The sequence below is a fragment of the Homalodisca vitripennis genome, chromosome X (genome assembly GCF_021130785.1).
Source record: "Homalodisca vitripennis isolate AUS2020 chromosome X, UT_GWSS_2.1, whole genome shotgun sequence".
In the NCBI taxonomy this organism is placed as follows: domain Eukaryota; kingdom Metazoa; phylum Arthropoda; class Insecta; order Hemiptera; family Cicadellidae; genus Homalodisca; species Homalodisca vitripennis.
The window spans coordinates 79,023,343-79,043,164 of NC_060215.1; the positions used below are offsets into that span (position 1 = coordinate 79,023,343).

A 19,822-nucleotide genomic window follows, 5' to 3' on the forward strand; every position below is an offset into this window, starting at 1 on the left:
ATATACAAATTTAAACACTTTTACTGTAAAAGGACCTGCATAATGATCGCCAGATGAGAAAAAAGGGCTCGTGGGCCTCACGTGTGAGGCGGGGAGTTCTCCCATGAGAGGGGAGATGTTGCGTTGTTTAGCCTTGGAGGCCTTGGAGCGCCTCATTTGAACATTTCAGACTGAATAACACCTTGGGCACAAATGATCTAGTATTTTTAGTTTCCGTGGGATTGAGTCAATTTAGGTCTAGAATGAAGGTTTTTGCAATGTTAATAATCTATAATGAGATTAGTTACGTGATGAGATTTTGGCAATAACATGGGATGTATCACATCCGAGGACAATGAACCTTTAGTCATTCGCCCGCCTACCCGGAGCCCAGTCTTACCGTCGACAAAAGGGGTAAGACGGGGGAGCTTTGTAGAACATTCCTGTTTTTGCATAAAAAAACAAATGTCGTCAGACAAAATCGATGTTTAAAACATTAGACTGTTTGGAATTGAGCATTGTTAGAGGCCAATCAAAGCCGTCGATGATAGTTAGCTAGTTGAGGGAAGAGATCGGTATAACACCTCCGACATGCAACTCACGGCGTCTTTTTAAGTATCTTTTGCGACTCAATTGTTGGTGTTTTTACTTAATTTATTATCCTACAAATATGTGTGAGATTTTAAGTGAATAGCTCTTTTACATTTAAATTACAACTTTTACATGGAAAATTTCTTGTAAAATTATGTGAGCTTTCTTTTACAGAGATTATTGTATTATTTTGATATAAAGCGAAATGAGATGATTTGGAATTTTCTTAATAATTAACGCTCTCAAAAGAGTACATGCCGTTGGAAGTATTGTGCAAGTAAAGTTTTCAATGTTAATATTATTTAAAAGTTACTTGTAATAAACATTCAATATACGAGAGTTAGAATAATATTACGTCTGTAACTTTGAGTTTGTGCAAATATTAACAGATTGTTACAAACGTGATTAGAATAATTTTTCAGGAAGTTTTTAGTTCATTTTTGTTCAGTCTTGTTTATAATATAGAAAGGTACATTTTATTTTGAATCAAATTATAAGTTTTATTTTATTTTAGTGTTATAAGAAACTTATCTTTTGAGTTCATTGTAAAGAAACATTCTTTTGAGAAATAATTTACGAAATATGTTTACATGTAAGCATATAATTATAAAATCTAATTATTTAAAGTTACTTTCTTGGAAACTTGAGATCTATCTTTCTTAACATATGAATAAAATGAGTTGTTATTCAAACTGGAGGAATAAGTGTAATTAAAGTAATAAAAAAATTATGTAAAGGGATTTTGTAAAACTTACAGGTCTGAATACAAATTGCATCAGACATTTAGTTTGTGTTATACAGGGAGCTAACAATCCATGAGGGTCATATGTTTTGGTAACTTTTCGAACTTGTAAGACATGTTATAAGAGTTAGAAGACCAGTGAAGTCCGAGGATGGAGACGTGGGGTTGTTGAGATTCTTCCAGAAACACTGGAATCTGGAGGTGGTCCTGAGGTAGAACCTGGAGAAGCTGGTTGCAGATGGACAAACATTTCCGAAGTTCGAAGCCACCACAATTGAGCAAACTGTTTAGTTTTAACTGGAGGACTAGAGCGTCATCCACTGCGTTTGCACCAGTGACTACGTCATACACGTAGGTCTGTGATCACAGTACTTTTGCTGCCTTGGGAAATCTTCACTTTCTTCATCCAAAAGTTGAAAGAGAGAGAGTCCTTATCACGGGCGTGATTTATTTACACCGTAATTGACAGAGTTTAGCGTGTACACAGAGATTTTTTTAAGGGGAGTAATTCCAGATAATGATTTGAAACATCTGGTCAGACGAGTGCTCGCTTATCATGCGGTACATTTGCCTAATGTCACAACAAAATACAATTTATTGAGTCCTGAATTGGAGCAGGATATCACATATATTGATCGATAGCTTGCAACCGGTAAGTAAGCTGTCATTCAAAGATAGTCCGTTGCTAGATTTTGAGTTTTCATCAAATACGGTACACAACTTAGTGATGCTACTGCTCTCTTTCAGGACCCCATGATGAGGTAAGACGTAGTAAGGTGAGGTTTCATGAAAGTTCTCAATTCTTTTTCCATATGCCAAAGCGAATCATATTCATTCGTGAACTCGGTGTAGAGTTCATGGAAGTGAGGCTGAGCAGGGAACTTAGATTCTAGAGCGTGGAATCTACGTTCAGCAATGAGACGTGATGTTCCTAGGGGAGTTTGGTTTCTTTTGAAAGGCTATCAAACAACGAGTTTGTTCTGTCAAAGTATAGATCACAAAGTTTCTCTTCTGTCGACTGTTTTCGGCATGAAGGGGAATCTTCTTGCTGCCAGAATTTTAGAGAGCCTGGTGTAAGTCCAAATAATTGGTAGAGAGCATTGAAATCGAATAAGATGAGATAACAGGGCTAGGAGACGCACAAAGAGCTTCTCCCATGATTACAAAGGGTCCCATTATCACACTTACACGTGCGTATATGTGCATGTGTGTTCGTGTGATTAATGTTTGATATTCATTTTGTTGGAAGAAGGTAACATTAAAAATAACATGACAATATTAAATTTACCAAAATGTTTGAATATTTTGTAAGCAATACCAGAAGTGCAAAGAACCCTTATTATCGTACCTCAAGTATGATGTATTCTCTGTGATGTTGGTCAATCAATCGAATTAACTCGCCGTAGGGTTTCCTGGAACGGAATCGAAGCTGTAAGAGACTGTGATGATAGCTTGGCTGGAATGCTAAAGAGTATTTGACGAATCCTCCAGGGTAGAAAGTAGAGGGCACGGTTGGCAGGGAACACGTCAGACCCGAGTAGCCTGGGTGACAGCGACATCGAGCAGTAGAGCGAGTAGCGTCACATGTGCTCCAGGGAGAGCAGGCGGAAGTGCAGCGTGTCTGAGTATGAGGACATCCAGGAGTTGATCCTTGAGATAGCGGTGGAGAACCCAGGTCAATGATCTGTGTGGAAGTATTGGGCATATATGCAACACAGTTAGTATTTATTTGAAGGCACATTTCAGAAATTTAAAACAACATGTTTAATATAAGCAAATGCAACTTGTTTTGTTTTAGACTAAATACAAAGTAAAGAATAACATTTACATGCTGAGAAAGCTACTTTAGTTTTAACTGTCAATATAAACTATAAAATATGTTAAAATATTCTCATTAATAATTTATTTAAAGCAATGTTTTCGATTTATCATATTACCATCATATCATATTATACAGTCTAAATATAAAATCAGAAAATACCAAATAATTAAAAATATCTCAAAACAACATTTTAAATGCATGTTTAATATGGACATTTTCTATAGTTTGCTTATTTATAATAGCATACTACCTATGCAGGCAATACAAGATAAATAGTTTGGAAATTTATGCGGATGATTTTGATGATCTTCCCTTTGTAACTGGGGAGGTATTCCTCAATTCACATATAAGGCTTTGAAAACTGCCGTAACGAAGCATACTAAGGCTAATAAGAATTATGTTAATGACGGAAGAATGTTAATTGGCTTCATATAACCGTAAAATCAAATGAATATTTCAACAATCTTCATTTTAAATACAACACTTTTTCTAAATAACAATTTTAACACACCAAACCGGAATTTTTTCTATTACAAACTTATTAAATGTTCCCTTCATTTGTCTAATGCAATTTTGTGATGTAGTTTGTCTAATTTATAGTTGTTTTTACTATTACATATAACCCTTTGTATACATATGGATCAATTTGACGGAAAAAATAAATAAAACATTATAACTGTATATAGCGTACACTGGATCAATCGTTATACAAGTATATAGCGTACACTTTAGTAAAACAGCTTTAATATATTCAGAATATAAGTTTCTTGTTTCAAATGGATTATCTACAAAAACGTTAATAGGGTACCTACATCGATTCCACATAATAATAAAATAATTCTATAGCTATAGAAAAACTAAATTATCGCCTTTAATGAATTTGTTATGTTAATTTAAAAAAACTGTATTTTAGTAGTGGCTGGAAAATTGTATACGCATCACCAATATATACAATATTGATTAAGTGTACCTCACTCCTTCATTATTTTTTACTGAATGTAGTTAACAACTTGCACATCCTCGCTTTGGCCGGTTAGCCAGATTGAGTTCTCCAATAAGTGATGCCAACTTCTCGCAACGTTTATTGTCTTAATTTGGCTCTTAAGTTAAGTGACTTTCATGGAGGATAAGGATTAATATTTTTATTACTTTAATATTATCATAAATCTTCCAAGTCAGCTCTTTTAAGGATAACATTAAATTAACCACACTAAAATTAATAATATCTGAGACATTATTTGTTTAATTTATTTGGAGGTCTGTTATCAGTTGAGACTATTAGATCCAGATTCCAGAAATTTCATTGTCATGCATAATGGCAAACAAAATTAAGTACTTATAAGTTTAAATGTCTGAAGATTCCACATATTTCTTCTTAAATACTCTTTTATCGTTAGCATCAGTGCTGGCATCACGAGATATAAGCACATAATTTGTTACTCAATTAACTTCAATAACTAAATCTATTTTAGATCTGTTTAGTTCTTTTAAAACTCAGAACATCTTTAAAACAATTGCATAATGATTTCCTCCGCCGTTTTATACTAATCAAGTTTACACATGCTATTCTGCGATAGTATTTTTTTGTTCTTCAAGACTGGGATCTGAGTATTCCTAGCCTCTCAATATAAACATATTTTCTTAAACTCAGTCTAAAACGGAGGAGAGGGACTTGAAACTTGGTAAACCCTTCCATGAATAACCTAGGACACAACAAGTAACTAAATTAATATGAGAATTACCATGAATAACTTTGGAGTTTAGCCCATAAAGGAGAGAAAAGTAATGCGAGAGCTGTATAAGAAAATGTTTTTATATACAAATGTCACTAATATACAACTATAGTGATCTTCTGTACCAGTTAAACCATGATTCTGCTAATAGAAAATATATACGTGGAGGTCTACGTATAATAAACTTATTGTCGAGTGCCTCTTAATATTATTTTAAGAATTTTACTTCGTAGTTTGGTAAACTTAAAGAATTATATTCTTTATAAAGTTACTGTAAGATGTGTATTTTTTACTAGCTTTTGTAAAATGTTTTCTGCGAGCAATAATGATCGTTTCTACAAATAAATGTCAAAATTTCAGAATGTAACTGAAACTCTTGCCAAGGAATTTTTCAAATGGGCTTGTTATCTCTAAAGATTATGAAACTTATTTATTAATAATGACTGTTGATGAAGACATTAGAAAAGGAAACAGTCTTAACTCATTAATTACGTTATTTAATACTCAGTTGAATTCTCTCAATCTAATAGGTCATCCATACCATAAAATGATGTTGTGAAATAGCTTTACCTTGACACTTTTGTGATGTTTCCCATGATAAAAATCCAATTAAACTTCACAATATTACAATTCGTTGCATCTTGTTCACGTTCAAGTTTCGATTATTTCCTGCTGATTTCGTTTACATGAAAAACAAATATTACTTAGGTTGTAGCAAGATTTTACTATAGAGAAATTTATCGTTCAAGTTGTAAGTGGGAAAAATCTACATAATTCCGATAAAGTAAAAATGGGTATTTAAGGAGATATTACAATAAACAAAAGCATACGTCATTGTACCGTTTTACTGGCACATGAGGGGTTAGATTTGAAATTTAAAATAAACTTTTGTGAAGGTTTAAAAATAAAAGTAAATCTTCTGAAATAAATAAAGTTCAAACTAAAATAAAACTTCTTCTTAAAAATAATAACTGGAATTAAAATTAAAATATAAACTTCTTGATGACTTTTAAATTCAAACTTGTAATATATTCTTCACTCCCAAAAATGTATAAAGTTCTTACAGCTTGCCTTTTATTCAATTTTCAAAATTCAAACATTCACACTCTAATGTGATCTGGCAATTCTTCACTTTAATTTATCTTCAAAATTCAAATATATTTGTTACTAATTTTCTTTACTTTACTTTAAAAGTATTCAGTGTTAGAGATTTAATAAATCAAAAAATTGCTGAAAGCATCTGTAACAACTATAACACTCTTTTAGTATATTTACATAAAATTTTATATACATGTGCTCACTGCACCAACAAGTTTTATATTGCACAGATCAAAATGACAAGTTCCTAAATTCCCATTAAATTTAATTTTTACAATATTTCTTTCCCCAAAATTATTCCAAAATAACTAAGAATGAAAATTGACTGGACTCCAGTTAAAAGGTTCACTTTACCCGCAGGTTCGATGACAATTAGCAAAAAGATTTACTCTAAGCACTATTTACTCTACTCGTTACAATCACTTCCGATAAACTGAGATGGAGGTACGGTAAGTTTACCTCATCCCACCTCTCAATTTCGTTATCAAACACTGCCATCTGCGATGCGCGCCTCGCCGATAGCAGCCTCTTTTGTACAGTCCAGCCCTTATCATTCATCTGGGCCTACCCTTCCACCGGTAATCCAGTTACCCCAGAATTATTATTTAATACAATCGGTACATCATAATCATCTGCTCACTAAAGTAACCAGCAAAGGTGTATTTAATGTATACTGATAAAGAACCTACGACTGAAAAAGGCACAAAAAAACTCTACAACTATGTTCCTGATCACTTAAAATTACTGAACGTTCCGGAATGAGGGGTGTAGCCTATGTGTATGTAGGAGGCTAAATGACTGTACGCTATGTAAGTTCAATAAAATTAATTACATTTAAAGTAGATGAAGCCAAAACGTTACACAAAGGTGTCTAAGTTTAATTACTTATACAAGACTTATAGCAATCACATTTGCTATAAGTAATTATTATCAACTTTCAAGAGATAAGGCATCGTGAATCCAATGTTTTTGGGAATCGTTTTGTTCTTAAGATAATTAAACCTTTTTTAAGTTCAAGCAGTGTTATATTTGATACACCCCAAAATATATAATCTATAGTAGTCTGAAATCTGTGTAGGAGTTTTCCACATTTGCATTAGTTAATAAGAACGAATCGGAGAAAAAAAAAAAAACAGGTAATGTAATCTGTAGTTAACAACTATTAGTTGGTATTATGTTCGATTGATTCTTAACGCCAATGGTGCGCTCAATTTCAAATAGTAAAATCATAACTATACAGAGAAGCTTACAGTAAAATACGCTTTTATTTCTCAGCATAATGTAAACTGTAAAGATTATATAAAATAAGATACATACATATATGCACATCCATAAGGAACTTTTTGATTAGTAGTGTAATACTCTCATTTAATGGGCCATATAAATTAATGGAAATAATGAAAATAATAGTAAACATATAAAAATACTAAAAATAAGTAAGAATTCTTGCACCACGCCTGCATAATGTATAAACTGTTAAGACCTGTTAACGTATAACACCAAAACATGTATAGTACCTGTTAACTGGGGAAATATCAACAGTTATATTATACTTGTTATAGTATCGTGCCTACGTAGGAACATTACTATTTAGCTAAACGAGATAAATCAAAACCAACCACAAAAGGAATCTTACTATAAACAATGATCAATAGTTTTTTAATGCACGCGTACTTGAGAATTTATTTCTCAAAGTTATAGTTATTATGTTTGTGAACAAACTCGTAATTTCTACAAAGAAGATGTTCAACAAAATATTCCTTACCATAAACAAAGATTAGTAAAGGTACGATAGCGACGTTTATGACAAAACTTACAGAATCAAAACATCGTAAAATCTAAACAAAGAGATCTCGTGACATTTGGCTCGAGCAGATAGACAGAGAAGTTTGTATTCCTTATCCGGGAAATACAAGGAACTCTCATGAGAGATGTCTGGATTGCCCACGAAACTCCAAATCTGAGCTCTGGCACAGTAAACTTTGTAAACTTGTTAACCTATTCTTTTGCAATTAATACTGTGGTACTAAAATCATGGTTGCAGAAATTCATCGTAAGGTTTAATATAAAAGATGTAATTTTAACTTTTGATATAAAGGTTTTAAAACATTTCTTAAGATAAAAGTTATACAGTTAATTAATTTTTCAAAGCATGAGTTTTGGTAGAGTAAAGTTGTGATTTTCTGATAACTTGCGATATAACAAAATAATGGAAAACTTTGAATAAACCTTTTGTAGGATATACCTTTTTCTTATACTGTGCGGAAAAGTATCACCAATATTCGTATATTAAAATTTCAGGTTAATGTAATATTTCATTGTAGTTTGATTCTATTAACCTAATAGGATCAAGTTTGTTCTAAGGCTCCTTATATTATTAGGGTGTGTACTACTTCATAACAATGTCATTGCATGAGAAGGACGAACATATAATAAATAATCTTGAGATTAAATGTCAATAAAATTTTTTAAACAAGGTTAATAAAAATTGTATAAATTTGTATTCGTCTATTTTTATAAACAGGCTGATTATAATTTTAATTACTACTGTCAAATTGATGGTTCACAATGTATAATAATATATTGTAACCATAGCAAAATTTTACACTGATCTCAAACGAAAGAAAGCGTGTTTAGTTATTTAATACAGCTCGATAATATAGCTCGATAATAGCTTTAATACAGCTAGATAATACTCGTAGTATTTATCAATCTCTACAAATATTTCAGTCTTATTTACACTGTTAACAAATTCTTATCACAACTGGCCATCATGTTACTGTACTGTTGTATTTTACAGTAAAATATATTTGTCGTGTTTTAAATTTGTATTACTTTATTTATACCAGTACAAGTTTATGTTTAATGCTATAATTTATGAATTTTGTCATACACCTAGTATTATTTTAGTGTCATGTTTTATTATTTGTAAAAACGCAGAAATAATCCATGTAGCTAAATATAGAAAGACTTTTACACTGCTTTGAGATTTAAAAAAATATTCAGGATACTTAAGAGCAATTGAGTAGGTTGGCGAGATCTCATAGATTAGCAACTATAGAGGGTACGCTTGACATCAGCCATTGGAAATTCTAGGACAAGGATACTGTTCCAGGCTTTGTCTGTCGAAATGATCCTCAAATGGTTAGGTTTTTAAATAGAGATCATCACTGAGACAACTCCACCCAATACTACTGTAATTTTAAAAATCGAATCTACTATGCTTTTATCCCAGTAACTTTACATTTACAATTAGTGTTGTAAAACTCATAAAATCCCATTAGGTAACCTATGTAAGTATTTTATGTGTGTATTAATTGTCAGGATATGTATAGACTAGCCACAAATAAATTATTAGGAGGAATTCAGATGAACTGTGTCGTTACTAGAAAGAACATTTAGTACTTTGGTATTATTATCCTACCACTATTTTTGGAAGTTTTTCTTATCGGGTACTTAAAACAATACATCATTAAAAATTAACTGAGATTATTTCACTTTCCGATTAAACTACATTTCATTATGAAGTTCGGTTCTTATGTTGTGCCTCCCAAAAAGAAGCGATGTCGGCAAGAAGGAAGCCACACTGTCCCTATCTACTACATGTCTTTATGCGAATAAGGTTTGATTATACTAAGTTTTCAGAAAAATGTTACTAATAAAAGAGGTGAATTTAACCTTTGCGATTGGACCTTTGACGCGATCTTAGCTTGGAATTGGGTACTATCTTAAGGGTGTTTTGCTTGTTCCGCTAGCAGTGAGGAGTTTTAAGTTTTAAGACGTCATATCTCTTTACTCGATCTGGCACATGATCTGTCGTCGGGAAAGTATCGATAGTTTAAAAGTACCCGTGGCAATCGATGCGGGTTTCCGTGGCGCTACTCTTCACTTCTGGCCACAATTTGAGAGAGTACCTACATTCGAACCCAAATAATGTGAGAGCTCGTTAAATTTGTATTTTCATAATACGTAAGTATGTATTTTCCTACTTATGTAGCCTGATAATTAATAGTAAACAAGGAGATTTGTCTCCTTTTTGACGACATCACTTGTGAGTCAGAAAACAGGAACCGATCGTCATAATGCCACGTAATTTCCACAGTAACTCAAATAAAGTATTTTTCATAGTCTTTAAAGAAAACATGTTTCATAATTAGTGGCCTACGTATTATAAAAAATATTAAAAATGACCGCTGGCTTTTTTGGAAAGTATGCGTTAGCAAATATTTAGTAATATAGATGTGTATATTTAGCTTTCTATTATTTTATATCCTAAAGAAAGTCACCAACTCACCTCACCATTGTACAGAACATTTCTAATACAGCCATCGAAGCCTTTAAATCGTGGGGTCGACGTCCAGCGGTACTCAGAGGGACGGAAATTGTGACTATGTACTCCGCCCAGTTGGAGGGGAGTGTCCAGATTAAGCTGGACATTGAAGAGTGGCAGTGGGCTGGAAGCCAAACAGTGGTAACTGTCGGCTAGGCTCCAGTCTCGATCAACGAGGTCCGATGAGCGAGATTTACACAAGTCTATCACCAGCCGAACATCCTGTTCAACCAGAACACAGCTTAATTACATTAAATACATCTTATTTCACAATTTTTCCTCAGCTATCTAATAATATGCAATCCGTAACACGCAAGTTTAATCTCATTCTCCATCTAGGACTCCTTACATATTCTAGTAATAACTAAGTTTAAAGAATATAAATGTTTTTACATTTAGTGTACATTTTCATTTGTATCAGTATTAAACGAGGAAAAGTGCAGTTATTAAAAATTGTCCTAATTTTGTTCCTGTTTGCCGTGTTAAAGAAAGAATTCTGTAATACACGATTTTACATACATCTGAAAGTAATATCGTGATATTTTAGACTTTATTTTATTTTGTTACGATTTACATATGGAAAGGGTTACAACATGAAATTATAATATTTTCATTATTAGAATTAGAAAGCGCTAAAGTGTATTGTTTTCACGACTTCAAAAATTTAATGAATAATAAATGACTATAAATTTATTAAACTAAATTTGTGTTTATTTAATACTATCGTCAAAGATTTATCTTACAATTCAATATTTTATTTACACATCTGCATCATTATTTTTCATCTTTTGCTATTGAATATCAAAATGTATAAATAATAAAGATATTTAATAGTAAAACATTAAATATGACATGCCAAATGGGTATTTTTTTAGACTTAGGACGAGATATTGCAATCCCTCATTGCACTTAGAACCGGAGTTATAGGATAAAGAAGAGTTAGGTTTGTGTAGGGGCAGTCTTTTGTCAAGATCCCATGAGGAGGTATCACATACATGTCATCTTGGAATAAGGACAGATACCTCAGTTATAGCTTATTCCAGTCAGAGCAGTTACAGAAGACCAGGGGAGATAATATTTCGTCATGTTTATGCTTGAAAAATCCTTTTACTGTAAGGAAGCTTCACCGACTCCAAAAGTCATCCTTCGCAGTAAAACTATGCACCAGCCCTTTTTACCCTACTAATCTAAAACTTTACGTTCAGTAATATACCGCTCCTGGACATCCAACGTGTTACCAACTTTTGAGTAACAAATAGATTCTTGCAGAATCAACTATAGTTTCTTCAGCCTGTTCTAAACAAACCACAAGTCAAGCCAGCGGGCCCTTTTCGAGAAACGGGTTTCTACTGGAAGGAATATTTACTAGTATAATGCATACTTGTAATATTTAATTAATATGTGTTGAATGTATAATTAATAATCTATGTTTTATAATTATTATTTACTTAAATGGATGAACTGATAGACAACCTAAAAAGGGCAAGAAATTCACAAATTGCTATTAGTAAAGTATATAAGTTTTAAGAGTATTGCTTAGTCTTCCAAATACAATTTGCGATAGTTTTATTTAACATCTCCTGTTTTGAATATGAAACTTGGAATTGTACTTAGATTGTGGCGTAAACCTAGATTAAATAAGTTTTTCCAATCCAAGCTCTAAATAATAAGCCGTCTATCACTTTCGGTTTAACGTGCCAGTGTTAAAGGACACCTACAGAAAAGTAAAAATTCCATGTACATTCTAAAAGCTTAATAGCACTCGTCTTTCTTACAAACTCGTAAGATACTTTTACATAGGATGCCATAAAGTGTATTGAAAATATATATTCTTTTAAACACAATGTTCGGAACGAAGAGTGAAATAAACTATACGTCGAAATGGCAGTGGTTTAAAAACATTGTTACAAAATTTGCTAAGACTTTAACCGCGTATATTTTTGTAGGATTAATTGAAATCTATACTAAAGTTTGCTTGCTATCAACGAACTCACTTCCAGCAGAATGCATGTGGCCAATAATATCTGGATAAGTATATTAAACCATTTATTTGTACGATTTTTTTACCGGAACGCTATATATTATTATTGGAACTTTATTAACTAACTTATTTGTCCTAAATTATTAAGGAACCGACAGAGCCTTCTAAAGTTGTGTAGTCCATCCGTATGAGCAATTACTACGCTTGATAGAAAAGTTTTCGAGGCATGGAACTTGGTACGTGGGTTACTCTTTGTCCAAAGAAGAACGCTAATGATTTCACGGCAAACAGTGAAGGGAAGTCTGTTTGTCCGACCGCATGTACATATGTGCAATATCACTTGATAGAAGGATCTATTGAATTGAAACGCGTGGTCCAGTAAATCTGTATTAAGTTTAGAACCCAAAATTGAAAAGGCAGTCCAGGAATCCTGTCTGTGTGATACGTGACTCTTTCGTTACATTCTCGGATGATTTTATACTAAGTTGTGAAGTTTTATTAAATCAAACTTGTGTGCACATAATGAAATTGAATTTGATTTAATACTTAATTTGTAGTGATATTTCAATAAATATTCCTGAAATTTGTTCATTGTATTTAATTTTGATATGAAAATAATATAATAAAAAGTTTAAGCATAAAAGAAAGTCGTAGAAAAGAATTTAATTCACAAAGGAGATGGATCTCCGTCATATACTGCAGTTGTTATGGCTCCATAAAGGGGATGTATTAGGCAAATCTTGCCCAAATTTATGACGGCACTTCCAGTGATACACCTCAGTACCACCTCGACGAATACATTTTACGGACGTGAGAAATATTTTTGGTAACAGTAAGACCTATGAGCACAGGGAACGTTTCTTATACTTATTTTAAGTGAATAAGTTTAAAAGTACCTCATAGTAATTAATTTACAGGTGTGCCAAAATACTCGATTAAGTAATTATCCCACGAATATAGTTGACTACAGTTTTATAATTTTATTGAAATTTTGCTCTTCCATCAAAAAAGGAAGAAAAGTGGTCGGGAAACGTTCTCACGAACCATAACTCAATAATATTCCTCTAATTAAAGTTAGTAAAAATTAACGAGGTATTTAGAAAGACAGTGATATAATTTGTTTTATTATTAAAACTTTTTTATTATGCCGGAATTCGAAATATATGGATTAAATGGAATACATTTATCATAATATTATTTTGAAATTTACACGGATAGGTTTTTTATACCTATGAATATACTTCAACGTGATCTTTTACTGACAGTGACATATCCATTTAGTTAAATAAAGTTCTGAGTATATGGTAAATGATACGACCAGTTAATCCTAAAGGCCGAGTTCAAAAATAGTGTGAAAATGTCGTGAATTTTTTTTCGCAAAGTTTTTAGGACGTTTACATTTTATTACGTTTATTACACATTAGGTCATTAAGTTTTTGTGTAAAATGTGAAGTTTCAGTATAGCAAATTACTTAATTATAATTGGTTTTTTAATTTCTATATACATAGTTTGAAATTAATTAGTCATGAGAAATCTGTACTTCTTATTCTTAATGTCATTACCATCATTATTATAACTCAAGATCATGTGGATTATAAATGCTAATCTGCTAAAGTTTTGAAATATTGTGAATGAAATCTGTAGAGGAAATTTTAAAGAGACCTTCTTTATTTTACTTTTAACATAAAGTGGATGATGTTTTAAGTTAAAACCAGCTGATAATAAGCGTATGATCTGCCGATAATGTGAAACACTATATTAATATGGAATAAAACAAGAATAGAATTAATGCAACTATAAATGTCAAACAAGGTCACTTTTCAATAAAATAAATGTACACTATTATTTGAAATATTCATGAAATGTAAATACAACTAGAATAAAGATATGGCACGGAAACCTATTATACAGATTGTTAATTAATTAAAATTTGCTCGTTCATACATTGATGTCATAAAGTCGCATTATTGCATTGGATCCCGTTTAATGTAATATGGAGGAACATCGAGTAAAATGTGAGCAATTTTTTTATAAGAAACATAAAAATCCAGTAACGCACATACACGTCAATATTGCCGTGTTGAAGTTTTAAGGAATAATTAAATAAAACAATGTTATATAAGGATATGAAACTTTGAGTTAAAAAAAAAACAGTAAAAACTCACTCAATGGAAAATCTGTAGACTCAGGGACCACACCAACTTAGTAAGGTGTTAAAGATACCAGAGATTCGGTTTCTTGGAAGAGCACCATAATTAAAAGAAGCCCAGTTGCTCTCACTATTCCGAATAAAATGATTACAATATTGTGAGTATTAGAGTAATAAAGCATATACTTAAACCGCAAGTGAGAAGATCGTAGAGACTGCAGCTACAATTATTCTAGATGGAGGAAATGCCCAGAGTACGAGTGGGTTGTCTAGACGAAAAAGAAAACTATATACCGTACTGTGCACAGCATATACTCGTACTAATGGAAATATCAGATAGTATGCAAGGAAGGAAGAGCTAAAAAGAGTAAAATTAAAGAACCTATGATCATAAGCGCTAAGGTCATTGGCGAGAGATAGGAAGCTGTGTAAGGTATCGTGCAAATAGGCAGAGTGTAGCGTTTTTAAAGCTACATTGATTTATTTTTTTAATTAAAACTTAAATTAAATAAAAATGTTGGGATCGAAATATTGGGATTTAATTTTAGATTAGATTGTGAAATGTCAGGGTAAAAACGAACATGTAATCCTTTGGCAAGCTGGTACTGGTAGTTTTAAATTGTTAGGAAGGCAGGTTGACTGCCTTGAATTGATTAGAACTTGTCTTGTTGCGAGTATTGTTCTCCTGGTTTGATACAGCTGGACCAATGAGAGAGCACCATGGATGTCCTGCAAATTTGATTGGAAAGGGAAGTATTTAAGCGCCCGCTCATAATTTTCGCCCTTCTTTTGTTTATTTTCGTGAGTTAATTGTGGTTAATTTTGGTTAATTGCAGTGCGCCGTATTTCATAAATTTCTTTCCGCGAGTGATTTTGAGGTAAGCACAAAATTGATTGTACGTTTTATTGAAATAGTCATCTTGACCTGATATTAAATTAATTTTGTTTTTTTTTATAGGAAAAAATTAAATTCGTAGAAACTACGGAGCAATCTGAATAACTTATTCTTGAAGAACAATAGAGCATAATAGAATCATACAAGTTACATTTGGTTCATGCTTGCAAGAAAAGTGAATTAAAATTGAACTTTGTTAATAACTTTAATTGAGATTTGGAAAAGTAGTAATTTATTAATATTTAACTGGAACTGTTTTATTGTGAATTATTAATTGAAAATTAATTGAACTGTAATAATTGTTGGAGAGAGTTGTAAACTGAATTGCAGAGACTTGAAAGTTAAGGTTCAAATAGTGGAAAGAGAAGTTGAAATTTTTATTTTGAATTTTGAGTGAACTTAGAAGTGAACATTTTTATTTTAGTTATTTCCAAGTGGTATTTCATTTTAATTTTAAAACTTTATTATTTTATTTTAGAAGAGAGCTCTGATTTTTAGTTTGATATATTTGATTAATATTTTTATTTCTTGCCAAAGGAATTTTTAAATTTACTAAAAGGTTTGTCAATTCTTTGTGGAAAATAGAGTCATAACAATTCTGAAACGTTGAACTTATTAATTTGCTAGTTTAAAATAAATCCATTATTTTTATTTAGAACTGTGATTTTTATTTTAGAAAAAACCAGATAATATTTAATAGTTAACCAATTTAGTAATAAGTTGTACTTAATATTCACTAGGAGCTTACTAATCAAAAAATATTTTATATCGTCTTGGATGTCTTATTGATAATTTAAATATTAATACTCTGGAATATTAATAACTACAATCCACGTCGTTATACAGAGTAAACAAATATTGAAGAAACGAAGCAATTAAAATACGAAAGTGCCTGGAGAACAAGTCTTCCGATTGTGTCACGGGTGGAGGTGGAAATAAAGACTTGGAGACGGGATGACAAAACACCACTCTTTTGTACCTTTTTCACACTATGCATACACCAGTAATGCACACACCAACAACCAGTATCTGGATGTATCTTTAATCTTAGACTACAGACACTTCTCTCACCTTTAATTCAGCCAATTTGGGTTATAAACTGACATTATTCGTAATGAACTGTTTCACATAACGTATATATTAAAATATGTATATTATCATCGTAGTCCACTCTTACACTATTGCAGTTAAGAAACCTTCTCTCTCTATAATATTTTTTAATAGTTAGAGGACATAATGTAAATAATGTATTTGGAAATAGTTATAAAACCTGGAAATGTAAGTAGACCTTTACAGAATATTTAAAACAAAAAAATTGCAATTATTAACCGTTTAAAAACGTATCAAAGCTATATATCTAATTTGTTGTAAGTGGCATTTTGTTAATGTCATGTATGTTTTTATACCATTATACCCACGACAAAAGTGTTATGCACCTACAACCTCCCTTTTTATTCAAAAAGTTATATTTTATCATCATTTTTTTAGCTGCTTGTTAATTATACATATGTTAAAATAAACTCTTTTGGAATTCTAAAACGACATGCAGACTAATCTGTAACGACTAATAATCTTGACGTATTTCTCTCAGTCAAATAAATTTCCTTCAAACAAATCTAATAACACAACTGATTTTCCCAACAGCTTCAAAACGAGTCCTAACATCAAGTTATTGTTATTATTATCTAATATCAAACTATCTTCTAAAGTGTCTTAAGCACAATCAGACGAAAGCAATATTGAACATAATATTTTTTACATACAATTTTTATCTTTTCTTAACGATTAAACTGAAAATCCTTAATGTATACTAGAGAAAAATGCTTGTAAATATACTATTCCATATTTTAGCTACAAGCAGTGCAAAAATTAATATTACGTATACAACAAACTAATATTATTTTGTTAAGATTTACATGTATTGGTTTATGTTTAGCATATGGTCAAGGACACTATAACAATTTATTGAAATAAGTTTTGATATTATGAGTGTTTATTAATAACTTGGAGTGTTTTAAAATACATAATAAAAAAATTTTAATTATTGAATAAATTTTGTTCACATTTTGAATTAAACTAACCGTAATACCATTGAAATCAAGAGTTATGAATATGAGTATGTGAATCCCAATCTACTTTTCCGTTAGATAAGTATTATAATGTAACAACCATTTTAAAATGTAAATAAACGGTTATTAAAATGAACAAATGTTACTGTATTTAAAAGTCGGAACAGGATATACAGTGACTAGACGAACGTTCTAGTTTCATCTCATTAGCACTTTTAAATAACAACACAGTCCATTGGAAATAAAAATGCCAAGAGAAGAAATTATATTCCTCATAAAATAATGTCTAACAGATAGCAAGACAAGTTGAGTAATTGGTAAAGTTGTAGTATACAAGCAAAGTACACTGTGCAATCAGGTAACTTGTATTGTTTCTCATCATGGACAGACTCAGACCAAATTCTAGACTAAAAGATAAATTCCTCATGGCTCCCTAGTTTACTCATGGCATTTTTTAGTTAACCTTGTACTATTTATATATAAGTATTGATATAAATTGCACATTAGTGGTACAAGTCGTATTAAGAAACTTGTCATATACGAGCTGTAGGAGCTTTCTAACGTAAATTCTGGTGCTGGTATAGCAAATTTGAGCATAAAAATTGAGGAATAAGAATGGGTATATGATGTTTATATAACCCCCCCCCCCAACAGAGGAACAAAATCATCACTGATCTGTTTCACTATATATTTTTTAATAGTTATGAATAATTTTTATTCTTAAATATGTAAAAGATATTATTTCTGAAGGCAAAACAACAATTATATTAGTAAATTATCTAAATACACGGAATTTAAGGAACACTCGGTACCAAAATTTAAAAATACTACAGTAACTGATTCCATGGAATAGTTCGCATTTATCAGCATTAAATGTTTACCGTCTATTTCATTTACTAATCCTTGAAACTCAATAAACACCCTTGTCAATGAACACAAAAACGAAAGAGACTCTTTTTCTGTCTTGAATGTGTCTACACACACACACACACACACACACACACACACACACACATATATATATATATGTGTATATATATATATATATATATATATATATATATATATATATATATATTATACGCTACACAGCAATGCTATTTAAGCTAAATAGCATATTTGGCTTCAAATTAAAGCCTTGCTGTGTTTTTAATATTTCTACCTAAAGCGTAATTTTATCCGTAGTTAAGTTATTTTATGAAGAAAGGCCTCACATGAATTACAAGGAGATTTTTAAAGGTATTTTACAAGCTACGATATCAATGTTAACGTATATTTATATTTTCAGGCGGGGATATTGATAGTGGTTATTTGTTTTGAACTTGGTTATTTTTTTACTCAATATCGAATTTCCATACCATTTACAAAAGTTAATTTCGAAAACAACATAAATATAAGAAAATAATTATATTGGTATATTTTTTACAGACTTGAAGTCAAATTATTTAGTACAATTATTAACTTTAATACAAGTATGCAACATTTAAACTTTTTAATCTAAATCTAAACACATTTTTAAGATACCTACGATAAAATATACAGTATAATTTATTCGCATTCGCAAAGTATAATTCAACGAAACAATTGAAATTGAAAAAGAGTTTCGCGTTTATTTCGATTTTACTTTTTCACAATCACATTTCATGTTTATATGATATTTTTGCTAATACTTACGTTTACACATATATGTATGTATATATATTATATATATATATATATATATATATATATATATATATACATACTATAAGTAAATGGAAAAGTCATAAAGTTATTACGAAACAAACAAATTAAGGAGAAAAAAATAAAAATCTAAAAATTAATACTAAATGCAGAGTAATGTTTAAAAATTCAAGAGAACCCTGTAAATATTTTAAACGATAAATATTCAAGTTCATTTCCATAAGACTAATACGATAAAGATAATATATTATAAATTGTTGAAATTCGTACTATAATTGTAGGTCCTACACAATTACAAAATATTAATGGTAGAAGACCATATAATATAGACTTAGAAGCTCAAAATGTGTTTATGGATTAAAACAGAATTGTAAATTCCAAATCTAGTTTTCATTATTTAAACATTAGAATCTTCGTTTAATTTGAATTTTATTTAATTTGTGACGGAAATTTTAACATTTTTTAACAAATTATTTAAATAAAAAACAGACATCTAATTAATTCTAGAAGATATTTTTATGATTTTTAATGAAATTTGTATTATTTAAAACATAATTTTATCCAATTACAGAATTTTTTATTCACTTTCACTACATTTTCATCACTTGAAATACTTTTAAATAATTATAATATAGTTTTCAGAGATTTTTAACAGAATTGGAATTAATTTGAGAAATAATATAATAATTGTTTGAAGAAAAACGTTCATTATCTCATACAGAACTATGTTTATTTGACACAGATAGTGT

At 30.8% G+C, this 19,822-nt stretch overlaps 1 protein-coding gene across 1 annotated transcript in view; it reads right to left on the reverse strand.

Moving 5' to 3' along the window:
• LOC124369485 (putative neural-cadherin 2) overlaps positions 1-19,822 on the reverse strand; it is a 119,181-nt gene that overhangs the window by 26,682 nt on the left and 72,677 nt on the right. The window contains 2 exon segments of the mRNA XM_046827498.1: positions 2,661-2,996; positions 10,260-10,517. Of these exon segments, the coding sequence (XP_046683454.1) occupies positions 2,661-2,996; positions 10,260-10,517 (594 nt within the window).